Source organism: Hemiscyllium ocellatum, chromosome 32 (assembly GCF_020745735.1).
Source record: "Hemiscyllium ocellatum isolate sHemOce1 chromosome 32, sHemOce1.pat.X.cur, whole genome shotgun sequence".
In the NCBI taxonomy this organism is placed as follows: domain Eukaryota; kingdom Metazoa; phylum Chordata; class Chondrichthyes; order Orectolobiformes; family Hemiscylliidae; genus Hemiscyllium; species Hemiscyllium ocellatum.
The window spans coordinates 14039061-14061139 of record NC_083432.1 but is presented as its reverse complement, the minus strand read 5'-3'; the positions used below and the strand labels follow the sequence as shown (position 1 = coordinate 14061139).

The 22079-nt window shown below is 41.4% G+C and overlaps 1 protein-coding gene across 2 annotated transcripts in view; it reads right to left on the bottom strand.

The window, feature by feature from the left end:
- Positions 1-1240: 1240 nt before the first annotated feature.
- Positions 1241-22079, bottom strand: part of LOC132830697 (proto-oncogene Wnt-3) — a 116151-nt gene continuing 95312 nt past the window's right edge. For both annotated transcript variants that reach the window (XM_060848512.1, XM_060848510.1), the window contains exon 4: positions 1241-2639. In XM_060848512.1, coding sequence (XP_060704495.1) covers positions 2160-2639 — 480 coding nt within the window. In that variant the 3' untranslated portion in view covers positions 1241-2159. The remainder of the gene's footprint in view (positions 2640-22079) is intronic.

Here is a 22079-nt window from a genome sequence, read left to right as displayed (position 1 = left end):
TACTCTAAATGAATAAATTTTATTTCTTTGTTGGTAGCTATTTCTAAGACTAAGATAGGAATATGTACACTGACAGGAGAGGTTATACATTTAACATCCGCTTCTAGAGGGCTGCCTGTGAATCCTGCACTGTGAAGCATGATAGTAAATGTAGCTCACACTGCCTTTTAAGCCACTGTGGCAAGTTTATAAACTAGAAACAGCAGATAAGACACTTTCTGCAAATATATAATCTCAGTTGAGTCATATATATACACACTGTGCAATAAATAATTATAAAAACATAGGCTTTAAGAATATAAAATCAAAGGGTCAAACATCTAATTTGTACAAAACTTTGGATATAGCAACTTGCAATACAGGTTCAACTTGGAGCTAGTAATTCTGGGCTACAAGGTAGAAAATTGCTACGATAAATACTGCAGGCTTTTGATTAATTTTTAGAGCACAGAATGTCAACGCCCATTGCTTGAAGTAACTACTCACTCATTCTGGGAAAGGTATCCATAGGGCTCAACAATGAATTCCCACCTTGCTTCTTTATCTTATCCCATCTTTTTTTTCTCTTTCACAGAAAGAAGGCACATTGTATGGAAGTAAAATACTCTTAAGTAGGTGATGGATTAAGGTCCCTGTAAAGAGGAAATCATATCCGTACCAGCTGCAAATAGCCACCAGATCCACTCAAACCTCAATTTTCAATCATTTTGATATTGTGATTGGGAGGTGCGAATTGCAAATGGCATTGATACTAACATCAAATTTGCTATGTCATACAGCCACCATTCCTAAAAAAAAACTCGGAAGTTTTGTTATGGGAAGCACGTCTGATATCTTTTTGACTTGATGATGTCAAGCTGGATGACTTAAGCTGCTCTTAATGTTAATATCTCAGCTTGTGTCTGCAGCCAACTGAAGCCACGTGAACTCTTGTGTTATGCAAAGGATTCTGGGGGTTGTAGTCTTTAAGCTTTGAGGGGGTTTAATTTCAAAAATGAACAAATTATTTTCACACTCAATGTAGCGAATAACAAATTAATGTGGGGCTGACTTAAGTTGCATTGTCCTCAGGATTACAAGTTTTGAAACACTTGCCATTTTGGAGTGGTTTTTGTTAACTAGATAAATATATGGAGATGCCAGTGTTGGACTGGGGTGGACAAAGTTAAAAATCACACAACACTAGGTTATAGTCCAACAGGTTTAATTGGAAGCACTAGCTTTGTGACAGCCACCTGATGAAAGAGGAAGCGTTATGAAAGCTAGTGCTTCCAAATAAACCTGTTAGACTATAACCTGGTGTCGTGATTTTTAACTAGGTTAATATATGAATACATATATCTTTGACAATTCGAAAGGTAAAAGTTCTTTGATTAAGGTTGGTAAACCTTTTTTAAAAAAATTTTCTTCAACTGTCATTGCTGTAGAAATGTCTAGCAATCAACGTCCTTTATGGATCCCTCTCTCTAGAGCTTCCAGAAAATCCTATTGATACTTCTGATGTTAACTCTGTATAAATTTACGTCAATGTATATGTCATTACAAACACTATACTGGTACCTTCCTTTCTTTCACCTCTGACCCAGTGGCAAGTCTGAAACCATGGATAGAAGATCAAATTCTAATGGGATTTGCATTTGTTTGTCACTTCTGGGATGGGATGCCAAAGGTAACCTAATTGCAATTGGGAATCCAGCTAACTATTGATAGTGCTGGAGAATTTTTTCCATTCCCTCACCATCTACTGAGCAGGTTGCCATTCTGATTGACCCCAACAACATTGGCAACAGTAGGAAACTAAAATAAAGTTGTGGCAATGGAAAGCTTGGGATTTTAGGAAATTTGTTTGCTAATGTTTTCACCAATTACTATAAATGAAAATCTGCAATTTCAAGTTGAGAGTAAATCATCCCAATGTAGCATTTTTAGATCAAGTGATGAATTTTGCAATTTTTTAAAATCTGGTGTGCTTTTTGGTTCAGACTAAGATTTTTGTTTGAAGCTCCAACGAGAAATTGAATAAATTGGTGAAAAGACCACATTTCCCAGAATTCATTTCTGCCATGTACATGCACAGTAAAGTGCGCCATTTTTGTTTTGACCCAACAATAACTGGAAGGTTCCATATTGTGTGACCTTACATGTGTTTGTCTGTCCTGTTATTTGCACGTGTGTACATCGTACACTCGAATGCATTCCTGGCAACTGACATAGCAGCACCAGTGGAATATGCAGTGACATTTTTCCTTGCGTTTCTCCGTCCTGGTGTTATGTCCACGGCCACAGCAGAGCAAGTCACAGCCATCGATCCCATGAGAGGTGACATTGCAGATCCTGTCCCTGGTCCCAAAGGATCCTGTCTCCGCGTTCGGCTCACAAAAGTTTGGCGAGTTTTCATAGTAGACAAGGTCTCGCTCAGTTGGGGGCTTAAAAAGCTCATATTTTGCACGAAGGGTCTCCACCCAACCCCGGGACTCTCTGTGCTTCTCCACCACCATCTCAGAGGCACTGTCATATTTGTCCTTCAGATAGTCTCCAATGACCCGGAAATCTGGCTGCGCCCACCAACAGGTCTTCACTTCACAGCTCCCGGACAAACCGTGACACTTACATTTCAGATGCATGTGATCCAGTATTGACTGCAACAAGAATAAAAAAAAACACAAATTGTGAACATTAATTAGAACAGTGCAGTACTTTATATTTATAATATACACAAAAATCTTCAATAGCAACTTACCTGATACATTATCTCTATTAACATTTCCTGCCTACAACACTTTGGTTTTATGACAAAGTTCTGACCATGCTTTCAAATCAACATTTTCAAAAATAAATGCATTTGTCCACATTTATAATGCCATTATACCCAGTAATGATTTTATATTGTAACTGCACCCTCCAATCATTGCTGGTACTGTAGTGACTCAGAGCAAGGATTCACTGCAGAGACACTGCTATCTCCTTGATGTCCTACACAGTTAAATGTTGATGGTAAATGCTGCATCTCACATTGCAGCTGGAATCCAGCTCTTCTGTCCATGTTTAGACCATATTTTGGAACTTAGTGGCCTTGATAGAACCCAAATTATGCATCAATGAGTAGGTTATTACTGGGTTCTGTTTGATAGAACTATCAATGATGAAAAGTGTCATTTTGCTAATTAGTCAGAGTAGACTGATGAGTTACTAATTGTCCAACGTGCATTTGTCCTGCTTTCAGTGGATGGAATATCATAGGCAATTCTCCATACTCTTGAGTGAATACCAATATTGTACCTATTCTGGAACAGCTCAAAGTGGATGTGGCTAATTCTGAAGCAAGTGTCTTCAGTGGTATAACCAGAATGTTGTCAGGGCCCATGGTTTATGCTGTTTCCAGGATACAATAAATTCATATGGAGTGAATCGATATGGCTGAAGACCAGCACCTCAGGATGAGATCACAAAACCCTAAGATAAAGGAGCAGAATTAGTTTATTTAGCCTAAGGTCGATAAGAACGTAGCAGCAATAGTCAACCATCTGACCCTGACAAGCCTGCTCCACCATTCAACATGATCACACTTGACTATGAGCTCAACTCCATTCCCCTGTCCATTTCCTGTATTCCTGGACTCTGAAAGATCAATAACCTTTCTCAGCCTTAAATCTATTCGGTGTTGGTGCATCCACAACTCTCTTTGTTGGAGAATTGAAACATTTACAAACTTGCATCATGCTAAGCCCCTTTATAATCTTATATGTTTCCACATGAGCATATCTCATTTTAGTCTCTGGACTTTAGAATCAATTTACTCTGCTTCTGAGGGACAAATTTTTACTTGAACTACTCTACATTTTTACACACGTTAAGGTCCTTAAAATCTGCTTTGCACTCTTGTCTAGTTTACTCTTATATTCTAACTTGTCTTTTATCCTCTTTATTGGTGGCTCTTTGCTGGTTTCTAGAATACTCCATTCACCAGGCTTGCTATTGTTCTTCATAACATCCAACATCTTCCTGTAATTAATACCTTGTAACCATCTCTCTGTAAGATCGACTAAAAAACATTTATTTCTATTTATACTACTTGCTTACCTTATTGCTTATGCTGAGTGCAATTTTACTTTTTACCACTATATCCTGCAAAGATCTTACTCTCGGATATACTATTACTGTTAAACTCTCTGACCCTTCTTAGCTTGTCCTTATCCACATCAATAGGCATTTTGTTAACTTTGGATTTCCTGATTTCTCTTCACCCGAGCCCTACTCCTCATTTCTCCATTGATTGGCAATTCTCCCCACCATGACCATACTTGCTCCTTCACCTTTATATTTGTACACTCTGTCCCTTCCTGTCAATCTAGTTACTAATGTCCAGGTTTCTTTTTTGTATTATTGCCTAGTCCCTCATCATTATCTTTCCAAATTTTCCCTCATTACAACTATCTCCCCTGTCACTCGCTGCCAGAGCCTCATGAATTGAAACTCATTTCACCAAAGCTATTCTCCTGAGGAACATAGTCAACTCGCTGATCTTATTTACCCTCTGCCAATTTGTTCATGGTTAAGGTAGTAATCCAGAGATGATTACCTTCATGGGCCTGCTTTGTAATTTGGTCATTAGCTGTTCATACCTCCTCAACCTCTGTCTTACTCTTGTTTCACACCCATATGTACCAACTCCCTCTCACACTGTAGCTTTGAGGTCAAAAAGCAGGCTTTGCTGAGAAAGGAGAGTGGCAATAAGGTAGGGCAAGCTAAAGTCTTTTCTTTTAAACCAGTAGTTACCAGAGGGGTGGTAAAGGCAGTTAGTGGAGGAGTATGATCCTCCTGTGAGATGTGGGAGATCAGGGAGAATTCAAATGTCCCTGCCAACCATGTCTGCAGGTAGTGTGTAAGGCTGCAGCTCCTCAGATTGCATGGATCAACTCGAGCGGCAATTGGACTCACTGAGGGACATACAGGATGCAGAAAATTTTAAAGATGGGGGTTTTAGGGGTATGGTCACTGCTAGGAGGATCGTGCAGTGCAGGAGTCCCTTGTAGCTATTCCCCTGTCCAACAAGTCTACTATTTTGGATACTGTTTAGGAATGATCTTTCAGAGGAAAGCAATTGCAGCAGCCAGATTAGTGGTGCCATGATTGGTTCTGTTTTACAGCATGGAGGGTCAAATTGTAGTGAGCAATAGTGATAGGGGATTCTTTGTCAGGGGCACAAACAGGTGTTTCTGTGCTGCAAGCAAGGCTCGAGAATAGCATGTCACCTCCCTGGTGCCAGGATCAAAGATGTCTCTGAGGGAGCACAGCTTATTCTGATGAGGGAGAGTGAGCAGCCAGAAGTTGTGGTCCATATTGGTACCATGACATAGGGAGTAAGAGAGTTTAGGTCCTACAAATGTAATTCAGGAAGTTAGGTCGCAAATTGAAAAACAGGACCTCCAGTGTTGTAATCTCAGGATGCCATATGCTAGTGTGGCTAGAAATAGAAAGATACTGCAGAAAAATGTAAGTCTAAAAACACTGGTCTAAGAGGCAGAGCTTCAGATATGTGGATCATTGGGATGTTCTCCAGCGCAGGTGGGCCCTGTACAAAAAGGGCAGGCATGCACCTAAACTCCTTGCAGGAAGGTTTGCTAGTGTCATTTGAGAGAGTTTAAATTAGTGTGACAGAGGGATGGGAACTGGAACAGTAGGTCAGCATGTGGAACGAGTGAGGAGAAAATAGAGGCTAAGTAAATCTATTACGAAGAAAAGGCATCGAACATAGAACAATACAGCGCAGGCCCTCGGTCCTGCGCCAACCTGTGAAATTGATCTCAAGCCCATCTAACCTACACTATTCCATTATCATCCATATAGTTATCCAATGACCAGGGCCAGGTTAACAAACATAGAGGAACTGGCAACTGGAATTGTATTTAATTTGATGCAAGCCGTATGACCGGTAAAGTTGTTGAGCTTAGAGCCTGGGTTAGTACGTAGAACTATGATGTTGTAGCCATTACAGAAACTTGGTTGAGAGAAGGGCAGGACTGGCAGCTCAACATTCAAGCTTCAGATGTGATAGAGATGGATTTAATAGGAGTTGAGGAGCTATATTGCTGATTAAGGCGAAGCCACAGCTGCATTCAGAGAGGACATCTTGGAGGGTTCATTTCAGTGAGGCCATATGGTAGAATTCAAGAATAAGAAATGTGTAGTCACTATGATGGAATTATACTATGGGTTCCCAGTAGCTAGCAGGAAGGAGAAGTACAGATAGATGAGCAAGCCCATAGCTCCCTAAAAGTGGGCAACACCAGTGGACAAAGTGGTAAAGAGGTGTACAGCATCCTCCCTTCATTTGGGAAATTGAGTGTAAAAATTGGCAAGTCATGTTGCAACTTTAGTTAGGCAACATTTTGAGTATTGTGTGCAGTTCTGATTACCAAATTATCGGAAGGATGTGGAGACATTGGATAGAGTGAAGAAGAAGTTTATTGGGATGTTGCCTGATTTTGAGTGCATTAGTTAGGAGGACAGGTTAGGCATCGGTACAGCATCAGAGGCAGAGGGGTGCCCTGATACAATTTTATATAATTCTGAGAGCAAGGATAGAGTGAATAGTCAGAGCCTTTTTTCCCAGGATGAAAATGTCAAATACTAAGGGGTATAGGTTTAAGGTGAGGGGGTAAGTTAAAAGAGATGTGCGAGGCAAGTTTTTCACACAGGGTCGTAAGTACCTAGAATGCATTTCCTGGAGAGGTGATAGAAGCAGACATGATAGCAACATCTGAGGTATTTACACAAACACGTGAACAGGTAGGGTAGAGAGGGATATGGATCATAGGCATGCTCAACACAGTCATTGCAGTTTCTTTGCTATATGCTCTAAGATGTATGTTAAATTAGATTCCCTACACTTTGGAAACCAGCCCTTTGGCCCAACAAGTCCATACTAACCCTCCAAAGAGTAACCCACTCAGTCCCATTTCCCTCTGACTAATGCACCTAACACCACGGGCAATTCACCTGACCTGCACATCTTTGGACTGTGGGAGGAAACCAGATCACCCGGAGAAAACACAGATACGGGGAAAATGTGCATACTCCACACAGATAGTAACCCGAGGCTGGAATCGAATCTGGGACCCTTGTGCTGTGAGACAACAGTGTTAACCACTGAGCCACCATGTGATTACTGTTTGGAACAAAGTGTCCAGGTGACCAGGGAGTGTTCTGCTTGCCATCTTAGTTTTCAAAGTTTTGACTCCAGCTCACCAAGTCTGTACCAGTTAGTGTGAACTGCAGGCACTCACTGCAGCTCTCATCATCATGCATCACACTGGTGTCCAACATCACCCACATGCTATAGCTGCAGCACATCATCTGCTCCACCATCTTTCTTGTGTTTTGTCTAACTAATTTGGTTTCAAGTTGATCAATATTATGCAACCATTAATTAGTTTAATCTATTAAGTCGTAAAATTTTAAGCAATTCAGAATTTACACCTCTCCACTTCCAGTTGTGTGTTGGACATGCGTATGATCTATATCCCTCTCTACCCTACCTGTTCACGTGTCTGTGTAAATACCTCAAATGTTGCTATCATATCTGCTTCTATCACCTCCTATTCAGAGAGGTAAATTCTTAAAACGCACCAGTTAGTGATCTATCTGCTCACCTAACAGTCATCAGCTTCTGGAGGCTGAAACAAGTATAGAATGCAGTACCTCCTTCCCCTGCTACATAGAATTCCCATCCACGATCAATTCTGAAGTTAGCACTAGCTCCTTCTTGCACTTGAATCTCTTGATCTCCACTCAGCACTACTAGCTGACGATGGTTACAAACACACAACCATGTCTTTTACCCTCATCTGCTGGTTTCTGCCATCACTGAGGGATTCCTCTTCCTCCTCCAATTTAACTGTTCACCAGCATTCACAACTGGGAAGGACCCTAGAACTTTATTGGTTAAATATATTTTTCTGGCACCATGTCAGAAATGTTCACTCTCTGTTATCTCGATCCTCAGACCCTTCATTGTCAAAAAGAAGTGTGTCACGCTTAAACACCGTTTAATTTTATAAATGTTCCCTTAATGTAGATATGAACCAATGAATGGGAACAGCTAAGTATTAGACTAACTATATTGACTAACATAGAGATGTACAGCATGGAAACAGACCTTTCGGTCCAACCTGTCCATGCCAACCAGATATCCCAACCCAATCTAGTCCCACCTACCCAGAAGTCACAATCTAACAGTATTCCTTTATCTCCATTTAATGAAAGACCACAAGTAGTCAACAAACTGATTCAATATTGTTCTCTGATCTCAAGTTTATAGTGTCACAAAAATAGAATCATAGAATTCCTGCAACATGAAAACAGACCATTCAGCCCACTGAATTCACACCATCCCTCTGAAGAGCATTCCAGCCAGAGCCACCCCCTATCCTATCCTAATAACCCTGCATTTCCCATGGCGAACTCATCTAGCCTGCACATCGCTGGACACTATGGAAGATTTAGCATGGTCAATCCATGTAATCTACATACTTTTGGATTGTGGGAGCAAAGCAGACCACCTAGAGGATAGCCAAACAGACACGGGGAGAATGTACAAACTCATACAGTCACCGGAAGTAAAAATCAAACTCAGAGGTCCCTGGCACAGTGAGGCAGCAGTGTTAACCACTGAGTGACTTACAGTTAAACATCGAGTTAAAATATATATTTCATTTTTAAAAAGCATAAACTGTACATAACAAGTCTTACAAAATAGCTCCTTTAAAGCCAATTTACTTCTCGTATGGATTCAACATTCAGGCATCAGACATTGTGGGTGGCACAGTGGCACAGCGGTTAGCACTGCTGCCTCACAGTGCCGGAGACCCGGGTTCAATTCCTGACTCAGGCGACAGACTGTGTGGAGTTTGCACATTCTCCCCGTGTCTGCGTGGGTTTCCTCCAGGTGCTCCGGTTTCCTCTCACAGTCCAAAGATGCGCAGGTCAGGTGAATTGGCCAGGATTAATTGCCCGTAGTGTTAGGTACAGGGGTAAATGTAGGGGTATGGGTGGGTTGCGCTTCGGCGGGTTGGTGTGGACTTGTTGGGCCGAAGGGCCTGTTTCCACACTGTAAGTAATCTAATCTTAAAAAAAAGCTCAATAAATAATTGAAGGATTCCAGGACTATCATTGAATCCTCAATAGGTTTGAAGACTCAAAGTTCCTGTAGTGTTGGATAAAAGACAGGAGGAAGAACATCACAATGAATTCCAGCTCAAATGAAATTGTATAACAACAATTCATCTTACTTCAAATTTGCAGCCATATTGTTCAATTGTGATAAAAATGTGTCAGGAAATGGCCATTTTAACCAACTGAGTATTAAACGGCATCTTGAAACAGAAATTGCTTATCAACAGAGAGAGGCAATCAAAGACTTACTGCACTGATCTAGGCTGTCAAGAGGTAGATACAAATAAAACAAAGGAAGCTTCACTCATTTCCAGGAATCGTTCCGCTGACCAATTTCCCCGTGGGAGCAACTTCCACCTATGTAGCTATAGAGACTAACTAACGCAGGAACTCAATCTGACTCTAACTTTCAACCTCTTCAGTTCAGGAAGACAATCTTCAAGCTCACTGAAGCCAAAGTGGCATTAGAAACTGATCTCACCTTCATATGTAAGTTGTATCTGTACTTAAATGTTTGAATATGCTTATTTTTAGGTATTACCTTTACCATTTATATATAAGTGACTGCATAATAAACTAACTTATTTATTTTGCAATGATGTGGTGATGACTATTTTCAATTTTGAGACACTTTGACTAAAGGGGGCCTTATACAGCTATCACAAATGCTTGGTTCATGGCCAATTCTGAAAAAAACCTGACATGGTTACACCAATAGTTATCAGTAGGGGGCACAATATCAACAGGATGCAATGTTGGCAGTTTGTCCCTAATGGAGCATCTCATCATTGCAATGGCAGTTCAACCAGCAGTCTAACTTTGCCAATCTTCATTCAATCACACCCGATCAATTCAAGAGATCTTACCCTGTGCCTTCATGCCTTAGACTTAAAGGCCTTACTGCATGAGACCAGCATGCACATATGTTTTCAGCTGAACAATTACATCCGTGGGCTTTGGAGAAGAGCAACAATATTTGAGAATGCACAATTGTCCATTAAAAACCCCACAGAAATTACACTAGAGAAACAAGCCTCTCAGTCCAACAAATCTCTGTTGGGGTTTCTCCTCCAACCAGTGGCCCGTAGACCAGATGAGATTATTATTGAAATTACTGACAGTGCAAAGATGTCTGGCAAAGATTTAACCAGAACGATCCATGTAGATATAATGTGAAAACTATAGGGAGGTGTTTCTGCATTTCAACAATTCTTCTGTGCAACATGAAAAAAAGTTTTCTCTCTGTATCCATAATCAAGAAGGGCCAGTGTCACTGTTGGGTGAGTACATGACCGCCAAAATTGACATCAGTATCGATGCCCTCCACCGCATCTCCTCCACTTCCCGCTCCTCCGCTCTTGAGCCCCGCTCCTCCAACCGCCACCAAGACAGAACCCCACTGGTTCTCACCTACCACCCCACCAACCTCCGCATACAACGTATCATCCGCAGCCATTTCCGCCACCTCCAAACGGACCCTACCACCAAGGATATATTTCCCTCCCCTCCCCTATCAGCGTTCTGCAAGGACCACTCCCTTCGTGACTCCCTCGTCAGATCCACACCCCCCACCAACCCAACCTCCACCCCCGGCACCTTCCCCTGCAACCGCAGGAAATGTAAAACTTGCGCCCACACCTCCACACTCACTTCCCTCCAAGGCCCCAAGGGATCCTTCCATATCTGCCACAAGTTCACCTGTACCTCCACACACATCATCTATTGCATCCACTGCACCCGATGTGGCCTCCTCTATATTGGTGAGACAGGCCGCTTACTTGCAGAACGCTTCAGAGAACACCTCTGGGACGCCCGAACCAACCAACCCAATCACCCCGTGGCTCAACACTTTAACTCTCCCTCCCACTCCACCGAGGACATGCAGGTCCTTGGACTCCTCCACCGGCAGAACACAACAACACGACGGCTGGAGGAGGAGCGCCTCATCTTCCGCCTGGGAACCCTCCAACCACAAGGTATGAATTCAGATTTCTCCAGTTTCCTCATTTCCCCTCCCCCCACCTTGTCTCAGTCGGTTCCCTCAACTCAGCATCGCCCTCCTAACCTGCAATCCTCTTCCTGACCTCTCCGCCCCCACCCCACTCCAGCCTATCACCCTCACCTTGACCTCCTTCCACCTATCCCACCTCCATCGCCCCTCCCCCTAGTCCCTCCTCCCTACCTTTTATCTTAGCCTGCTTGGCTCTCTCTCTTATTCCTGATGAAGGGCTTATGCTCGAAACGTCGAATTCTCTATTCCTGAGATGCTGCCTGGCCTGCTGTGCTTTGACCAGCAACACATTTGCATCAGTATCAGTCAGTCAAGCATTCATTAAATCAAAGAGTCTGGCAGCTGACGTGGAAAGGAACAGTTTTTTTTAAGTAACAGGATTGAATATGTTAAATGCCATACACATAGGAAACAGACTGTCAGTGAATTATCTAAGGAAAATGTGGGGAGGATTATCATTAACTGGATCACCCTCTCAAAGCACCTGCCAAAACCATTAACTCTACAATCTAGAAGGACAATGCAGCAGAAGATAGGAACACCACAACCTGCAGACTCCTCTTAAGCCACACATCATCCTGACTTGAAAACATGGTGTTGCTACTTCACTGTGACTAGGTCAAAATTCTGGAAACTCCCTTCCGAAAAGCATTGCGGATATATGTACCCATCATGCACCACAGTAACTCAAGAAGGCAACTAGGGAGAGGCAAGAGATACTGGCCCAGCCTGCAAATCTTATGAATCATTTAGAAAAAGAGTCAACACAATTCTTTATGGATACTAACATGAATGAATATGTCTGCCAGTCACATTGCTCCAAGTACACATACTGACTCCAATCCAGCAAAGATTTCCCATGATGGGAACATGTAAGTCTGTATGGGAAGGAATGAGTTTGATGAGCTGAATTGCCTTTCCTCAGTTCATTCCTTCTTGTACGCATTTTACAGTTAACCATTTGTTTCTGTTCTTAAGCTAACTGACAGTATGTCAACTTGAAATGTTCCTGGTCATCAGTAGACTATCAATAATGAACAATTGCCAATTGTCGGAAAAACCTATCTGGTTCACAAATGTCCTTTAAGGTAGGAAACTGCATCGTTACCTAGTCTGGCCAACATATGACTCCAGACCCACACTAATATGGTTGACTCTTAACTGCGCTGTGGGCAATTAGGAATGGGTAATAAATGCTGCTTGGACAGCAACGCCATCATCCATGAATGAATAAAGAAAAAAACAATCAACGTGATAGCAGAAAAAATATTTAAAATAGCAAACTTCTGACAGAAAGGCACATAGATTGGAAATATTTAATCTCCAGAAAGATATAGAAATGAAGTATATTCCAGACATAATAACTGAAAAACATATGTATTATAAACACAGCTGGGTGCAAGAATCCTGACTTTGGGCAATTGGAAAATGTTGCTTTCAACAAAATTTCTCATAATGGATGAAGGTCGATATTCGTGATTAGTATATTAGCTGTGCCCCTGTGGTAACACACTCATCTGAGTTAGTAGATTCTGAATTCAAGCCCCATTCCAAAAGTGTCCGCACAGAATCTCTCCAGTGAGAATTCCACTGTGGGATTGGTGCATTTTAGGAGAGCCCATAATTTGGCTGAGATGTTAAACGGAGGCCCATCTGCCTTCTCTGATTCACCAAAGTGATGGCTGATACCTTTACTTCAAAGAAATGTGGGTAAAGTGCATTATGTTGCAGTTTATGGGAGCTTGTGTGTAGGTTTGTCTCCTGTGTTTCCTACCTCACCATAGTCAGAAGTACACAAAGCACTTTGGAACATCCTGAAATTTTAAGAAATGCTATAGTTCTTGTTTCAAAGCATCAGAGAAGGACTTGTAAACAATGTTATTTGTCAAGGTATTGAAAGGAACGTGGACAAGGATAGGCATGACATTGTTGTTTAGAGTCATAAACACAGAAACAGGCCCTTCAGTCCAATTCATCCATTCTCACCAGGTTTCCTAATCCCATTTGCCTGCATATGGCCCATAAACTTTTCCTATCCATGTATATGTCTAAATATCTTTTAAATGTTGTAATTCTACTTTTCTCTACCACTTCCTCTGGCAGCTGCAAATGTGTTGCTGGTCAAAGCACAGCAGGCCAGGCAGCATCTCAGGAATAGAGAATTCGACGTTTCGAGCATAAGCCAGCCCATTCCATACATGCATCACCCTCTGTGTGAAAAAGTTACCTATTAGGTTCCTTTTAAATCTTTCCCCTCTCACCTTAAATCTATGCCTCTAGTACTGGACTCTCCTACCCTCAGAGAGTTTGTGTTCTCCCTGGTTCTCAGTGGATTTTCTCCAGGTGATCTGGTTTCCTCCCACAGTCCAAAAATGTCCAGCTTAGGTGGATTGGCCAAGGGAAATGCAGGGTGACAGGAATACATTAATGATGGAACAAAGAACAAAGAAAATTACAGAACAGGAACAGGTTCTTTGGCCCTCCAAGCCTGAGCCGATCCAGATCCTCTATCTAAACCTAACGCCTATTTTTTAAGGATCTTTATTCCTGCCCATTTGTGTATCTGTCTAGATACGTTTTAAATGACGCTAACGTTCCTGCCTCTACCATCTCCGCTGGCAACGCATTTCCACGCATACCTCCCTTAAACTTTTCCTCTCTCAATTTGAACGTGTGACCTCTAGTAATTGAGTCTCCAACGCTAGGAAAAAGTTTCTTGCTATCCATCCTGTCTATTCCTCTCATGATTTTGTAGACCTCAGTCAGGTCCCCTCAACCTCTGTCTTTCTAATGAAAATAATCCTAATCTACTCAACCTCTCTTTCATAGCTAGCACCCTCCATACCAGGCAACATCCTGGTGAACCTCTCCAAAGTATCCACATCCTTTTGGTAATGTGGCGACCAGAACAGTACACAGTATTCCAAATCTAGATGAAGGAACTCAGGGCATTCTGGCTAAGTTTGCAGATGATACAAAGAGAGGTGGAGGGGCAGCTGGTATTGAGGAAGGGGGGAGCCTACAGAAAGATTCCTGATGAGGGGCTTATGCCCGAAACACCGATTCTCCTGCTCCTCGGATGCTGCCTGACTTGCTGTCCATTTCCAGCACCATACTTTTCATCTCGGATTTCCAGCATCCGCAGTCCTCACTTTCTCTCAGTTGCAGAAAGTCTTAGACAGGTTCGAAGAGTAGGCAAAGGAGTGGCAAATGAAACATAATGCTGGAAAGTGTTAGGTCACACACTTTGATAGGAAGAATAGAGGCATGGACTATTTTCTAAATGGGGAGAAAATTCAGAAATCTGAAGTGCAAAGAAACTTGGGAGTCCTAGCCCAGGTTTCTCTTCAAGGAAACTTGCAGGTTGAATGGGTAATTGGGAGCAAATACAATGTTGTCATTGAGAGGACTAGAATATAAATCAAGGATGTACTTCTGAGGCTTTATAAGACTCTGGTCAGACCATGTTTAGAGTATGGTATGCAATATTGGGCCCCCTACCTCTGGAAGAATGTATTAGCCCTAGAGTGGTTCCAGAGGAGATTCATGAGAATGAGCCCAGGAATGAAAGACTTAACGTATGAGGAACGTTTGAGGACTTTGGAACTATACTCAATGTAGCTTTGAAGGATGAGGACATTCCAAATACTGAACAGCTTGGACAGAGTGAATGTTAGGAAAATGTTTCCATTGGCAGGAGAGATGAGGACCCGAGGGCACAGCCTTACAGTAAAGGGAAGTCCCTTTAGAACAGAGAGATAAGGAGAAACCTCTTTAGGCAGAGAGTGATGAATCTGTAGAATTCATTGCCACAGAGAGCTTTGGAGGCTAGGTCATTGAATATATTTAAAACAGAGAAAGTACTTGATTGCCAAGGAGATCAAAGGTTACGGGAAGAAAGTAGGAAAATGGGGTTGAAAAGCCTATCAGCCAGGATTGAATGACAGAGCAGACTTGAAGGGCCAAATGGCCTAATTTCTGCTCCAATGTCTTATGGATAAGGTATAGGCTGGGTCTGGGTGGAATGCTCTTCAGGGGGTTGGTGCGGACTTGATGGGCTGAATGGCCTTGATGCCACACTGTAAGGATTCTATGATTCTAAAACATCATGGTTAAGACATTGGCCTTTTCTCGTTAGACCAATGAATTTGGTGTACTCCATTAGACTAAGCTAGTCTTGAAGATCCCTAACCTGAAAGAGGACATCGGCAGCAAATCTACTTCATGCTGAGTTACATGTCGTGCAGAGAGCTCATACAAAATGGTGAGCAGTATGTGGACTGGTCACACAACACGTGATGCCAGTGGTGTGAATTCCATTTAGTTGTGATGGGGATCTGAAGCTTTCTTCCGTCACAGCATTATGAATCCTACTCATGCAGACAACAGCAGAAAAAGCTACAGCATGAACTTGATCAGATGGGCCAATGTGCTGAGGAGTGGCGGATGGAGTTTAATTTAGATAAATGTGAGGTGCTGCATTTTGGAAAAGCAAATTTTAGCATGATTTAAACACTTAATGATAAGGTCCTAGGGAGTGTTGCTGAGCAGAGACTTTGGAGTGTAGGTTCATAGCTCCTTGAAAGTAGAGTCGCAGGTAGATAGGATAGTGAAGAAGGCTTTTGGTATACTTTCCTTTATTGGTCAGAGATATTGAGTATAGGAGTTGGGAGGTCATCTTGCAGCTGTACAGAACGTTGCTTAGGCCATTTTTGGAATTTTGCGTGCAATTCTGGACTCCTTCCATCCGAAGGATATTATGAAACTTGAAAGGGTTCAGAAAAGACTTATAAGGATGTTGCCGAGGTTGGAGAATTTGAGCTATAGGGAGAGGCTGAATAGTCTGGGGCTGTTTTTCCTGGACCGTTGGAGGCTGAGGGGTGACCTTATAGAGTTTTATAAAATCGTGAGGGGCATGGATAGGGTAAATAGACAAGGTATTTTCCCCGGGTTGGGTGAGTCCAGAAATAGATGGTATAGGTTCAGGGTGAGAGGGGAAAGATATAAAAGGGATCTAAGGGACAACCTTTTCACACAGAGAGTGGTACGTGTAAGGAATGAGCTGCCAGTGGAAATGGGGCAGGCTGGTAGAATTACAGCATTTAAAAGGCATCTGGATAGGAAGGGTTTAGAGGAATATGGGCCAAGTGGTGGCAAAGGGACAGCATGGTGGCTCAGTGGTTAGCACTGCTGCCTCACAGCACCAGGGACCTGGGTTCAATTTCAGCCTCAGGCAACTGTGTGAGTTTGCACATTCTCCCCATGTCTGCCTGGGTTGCCTCTGGGTGCACTGGTTTCCTCCCACAATCCAAAGATATGCTGGTCAGGTGAAATTGGCCATGACCGTAATGTTAGGTGCGTTAGTCAGGGGTAAATATAGAGGAATGGGTCTCGATGGGTTACTCTTCGGAGGGCCAGTGTGGACCTGTTTGGCCAAAGGACCAGCCTATATACTGTAGGGAATCTAATCCAATCTAATCTAAATTAAAATGGGACTAGATTAGGTCAGGACTACTGGTCGGCATGGATGTGTTGAGCCAAAGGGCTGTTTCCAAGCTATACATCTCTATGACTATGTTCACAAACCAATCAGAGGAGAAACTCATGGCAAGCTTCAACAAGGCAGAATCTACAGTCAATGGTAAAACATTTCAGATCTGGTAAGAAATGCAGACCAGGCGAAGACCCCTGGAACTGGAGTATCATTTCAAGGCAGTCTCAGATTGCAAGGAATGCAAGTGATCAGTAAGAGCAGTCCAGAGTCAGTAACACAATAAACGGACATCAGAGGCACTGTGAGTAAATTTAAAATTCCTAATGGGCAAGGGAAATCTATTTTTTAAAATGGTGCAGATCTACTAGCTGGGAAAGAGAAAAGTAAGAGAAATTCATGCAACTCAACTTGAGCATCACCACTATAACATGCAGACATTATGAGGCAGTAAGGGAAATCATGACTACAACAAGGACCCAGACTTGACAATGTCACAGGGCCAGACTTGAAGCAATGAACGAGCTTTTTAGAATTGTAACCAGACAAGGTCTAACAGAAAAGGAGGACAGCAGACCGTTGAGACTGCAGAAAAAACGAAGATTGATTAATTAAATTGCAATGAAGACAGGGAATATGTATTTCAACTGTGGTCAGTAGAAATCATCTCGAAAAATCTGGTGAAGGAATGGGATTCATCTTATAAAGTTGTGAATAGCAAAATTATTTCTTGAAACTGAGCACAAAGAACAGGAATCAGTTATTAAAGGTACAGGCAGCAGCAGTCATTCAGTAATGCCATTATGGAAACAGGGATGGTTTAATTGAGGAATTAATTCATGAAATTGTAAAAAAAAACGCTCAAATCCACTATTTCAATCTGAAAAGGTAGGAATCCTCCATTTTGATTGCAGAAACACTGGAAAACCCACCAATGCAGCAGGGTAAAGCAACAACATTAAATGTAATTTAAGCAAGGAAACTACATGACATCAGAAATAATATTGCCAGCAAGATTTAATTTCAGAAAATGGCCAAATAGAATACTGCATGGGACACCCTGAAAAATACAATTCTCAAAATACAGAACAACTTTCAAATTAGATACTAAGTCAGAAGCTGAGCAAGTCAATATATTTCTGTATGTGATTGGCAGCAAAGCTGATGTCACTTTAGCTCAGTAAGGTATAGAAGGAGTAACAGATACATCTGAGAATGTATTGAAAGACTGACAATTATTTTAAGCACTGAACCAATAAGCAAGGAGCAAAATTTAATAGAAAATTTCCTGGAGAATCTGTTGAAAATTCCATTCATGTTGTGTACAGACTAGTAAAAACATGAGACTCTGGAGAAATCATTAAACACAGAGTTGTTGTTGGAATTGCTGATGAGTATCTTTCAGATTTGTTATAGTCAAAAGCAGATGTGACTCCAGAGAAAGCTATTCAGGTAGTGAGCAAAGCAGAAATCCAGAAGCAAGGCAAATCAGTCCTAAGAGGAAAATCCAATCTTATCACAGTATAATAGCAGAATCCATTCCGTTCTTATGGTACAGTTCTTATGACCCCCATGAGATAGCAGTACAGTGTGGGGTACAGTGAGAAGAGACACCAGGAATGCACAGTCACTGACTGCACTGTTAAACAAGGAAACCACACAAGCCCAATCACTATCCAATTAATCAAAAATAATTGAATCATCAGCAAACCAACATGCCATTTTCAGAAAATATGCTGAAGTGTGTCACGATCACAGAACAACATTACGTCAAATGCTTACTCACACAAAAACATTACTGAGGCAGAATAGGCAATAATACAAGAAAATGAGAAATAGATGATCCAGATCTAACTTTTTGACAAGAGTTTATCTATGTCGAGGGGGAACTCACTAATTTTAAGCTTGATACAGGAATGAGTGTCACAAGTGTACCATGTTTGAAGAAAGCCATTTTACAGCAGACAGTAACAGCAATTAAGATCAAAGGTGTGCTACAAACAACTCTCCAATAACAGGGCAACAGATATCAAATAACTTATATACACATTACAATGAAGAATTCTCGCTCTTGTATATGTAGTTGTGTCTTGACCTCAATCTTTTTCAATTGGAAAAAGGAATCAAACTTGTTAAAATCAAGAAACAAATGTTCTAAGTACAGCCACTCATAGAACCATAGGAAAAAGGACAACCAGTAGAAGATTTTATAAATTCCCCTCAACTCACGGTGGAATTGGAGTAGAAGACAAAATCTGTTGAGGTGATTTATTTTGCCAGAAGAACTATGTTTCATGCTGTAAGCAAGATGGAGACCTGTGACAATACTGGATTAGCAAAACTTTTTCCATGCTATTAACAATGAAGAGACTTTAATGATGAGATTGCAAGAATCAGAAAGACTTATGACAAAACAAAAGCAATCACTTAGCCAATGAGTAGCATACAACATTTGAGTTAACTGAGTAAATTGGTGTGTGACACAGCTTGGTAATAAGCAGTTCTGACTGACTTAAGTCTTGTGTTAGATGATTCAAAAGGTGCAAATTCAAACAGAGAATTAATTTCCTCCACTTATCTTTCCTGGTAGAATTGTCAGTATTAGTGACAGAGATCATGCCAAGCAGAAAGCAATCTTCAAATAGTACACACAAGGAAAGGACATATTGTTTTCACAATGCTACAATCACAGAAAGTGAATAACACTGCCCAAGTTAAGCAGCAAGTTAATGTGAAGAGCCTACACACTTCAGCACAGACTGACCCACAGACTGAAAATAAAGTCTGCTGAAGCTGTGATGCATATAACTGCAAGGAAGCCATGCCTGAGAAGGGACCACCCAATATCCAATGATTTAGAATCAGATCAAGAGAAGCTGTCTGTCCAGAGAATGAGGAAAGCATAAAAAATGATTGCCTGTTTCTTCTGGAAAAATACCCTCTGCAAAAGACCTCTGTGATGATAAATAGTCCTCCAATATAAAGGGGCTTTCAGACCTCACATTGTCACGAATGGAGTCAAGTTCAAAAGTCTGATTGTAACCCAGAGACTAACCAATCTAAAAGTCCGAAGAGAACATGTTCTGGCAGAATATTTAAATCTCTAGACCTCTTGAATTTATGATGTCAGGGCAGGGAGGTGAAGTAAATGGACAAAATAATTACATGTGCAAATATTGGTTATGAAAAATAAAAAAAAATGTGGAAAAATGTTGCATTAAGGCATAAGAATCTGAAATGGTTAATGATGAGGTTTACCAACAGTTATTCAGAATGGATTTAATAATTTCGGGAAAAATGTGAGTTGATTTGGCAAATCACGTTGAATTAACTTGAAGATTTATAAAGAAGTAACCGAGAGGATTGATGAGAGCAATGCTGTTGATGTGATGTCCATAGATTTCCAAAAGGATGTCTATACTGTATCATATGACAGTCTTACGAGGAAAGTTTTAAGTCATGAGAGACAAGGGGCAGTAGCAGCACGGACACTAAATTGGCTGAATGATGGGAAACAAAGAGTAATGGTTAATGGATACATTTTGGGCTGAAAGAATGTTTGTAAAGGACTTTCCCCTGGTTGGCTTTGGAACCTTACTTTGCCTGGTGTATGGAAATGATTCAGGCCTTGGTACATAGGGGACAAATTTAAAGTTGGCATCAACCCAAAACTAAAATACAAATGCAGACAAATACTAATGTAGACCTCAGCTAGAGTACCATGTACAATTATGGGAAACTCACTGGGCAAGGGTATGAAGGTATTGAACAGTGTGCACAAGAGATTCAGGAGAATGGTTCCAGGAAAGATTGGAGATGTTGGGACTTCTTCCTTGGAGAGAAGTTTGTCAGAGGTTTTAAAGGTCATGAGGGATCAGGACAGAGTGAATAGTGAAAAAGCTGTCCTTGCTTACAAAAGGATCAGGAACCAGAGGACATAATTTTAAAGAATTTCATACGAATCAAATGTGAGGCAAATGAAAAAATCAGGGTCTGGAGTACATTGTCCTGGAAGTATGATATAGGTGGTTCAATTGAGGCACTTATGAAGGCATTGGATGATTATTTAAATCAAATTAATGTGAAGGGCTAGAGGAAATGGCAGAAGTTTGGTATTTGGTGAAGACACCTAGATAGCCAGTCCAGGCACGGTGGGCTGAATGGCAGCCTTCTGCATCATAACAGTTCCTGGATTCTAAATGCACCATGCATCATGATAATGTTATATGGGCTTAGTGGCAGAACAGCTCAAGATCTCAAAGGACTAGCACCTACCATTTGGGTCTTCCTCATAGTCTCTGAAACTACATCTATCACATCAGTGTAACTTGCACACAGTAGCTATCATACAATAAACATCTTGCTTAAGACAGCAGCCTCTTCTCATCTAACTACTAAGTGGTTTTCCTTTCCCCCACCAGACCCAGCAAACCCTGTATATCCCTATCATGAAAGAGGATAGTGGCAGCAAAATCTATCTTTTATTAAGAAATAGTACAGAAAACAGATACATATTGAGCAGTGATACAGATTGTTCATACAACAATATTAAGCAGCCTAGAGGGTGGTTTCTTCATTATATTTTGGGGTTGCTGCTAGTGTAGCCTCAATATGTTTCTGAGAATGGATCTACTGGTCTCCCTTATCTTGCGGTTTTTCAATGACAGACAAGATGATGAACAGTAAATAATAGAGTGCTGTATATTTGCATTTCTCATTTGGGAATTAAAGATGCAGATAGATTTATGGTGTCAGTGCTTGAAACTGTTTCTTCATTGAAAATGAGGCAGGCAATTTCTATAATCTGTTGGAATGTGAAAGTGAGAAGTGAAATGTAATATTACATTTACAATAATTGGACCTTTATATATCCTTGCAGCCCCACCTCCAAAGCATAAACATTGACTTGGTTGTTGACAGAGGTGTCCCTTCTGTTTCATTGCTCTGTGCAAACATGCTTTGTGAGATCGGAATCAGGAGGGAATTGAAGGGTACAAGTTGGACGTAGGCCAAAAGGGAGATTTGGCTGCCAGAACAGGATTTGAAAATGTTCTACAAAAGAATGTTTTGCATTTATATAGCAATGAGCTCAGGAGAACCCTTCACAGCCAAAAGTTAGTACTTCTCAATTTTTACCCACTGTTAATTGGAGGAAAAGCAGCCGAACAGATGAGATAGAGACCTGCTTCCGAAAGTACACCAGCACACAGGCAGACCCAGAAATGACGTGGTCTTGAGTCAGCTGCAACTTCATTGACAGTGTCATGTCAAATGGATGATGACCACATCCTGAGTCACATAGTGAACTTACATGGTGATCAAATGATCAGCCATTCTGTGATACAAGGATGTCTAAGTGAGGGAAAGTCCTCCTCACTAATATCTGGGAGCTGAGCCAATACT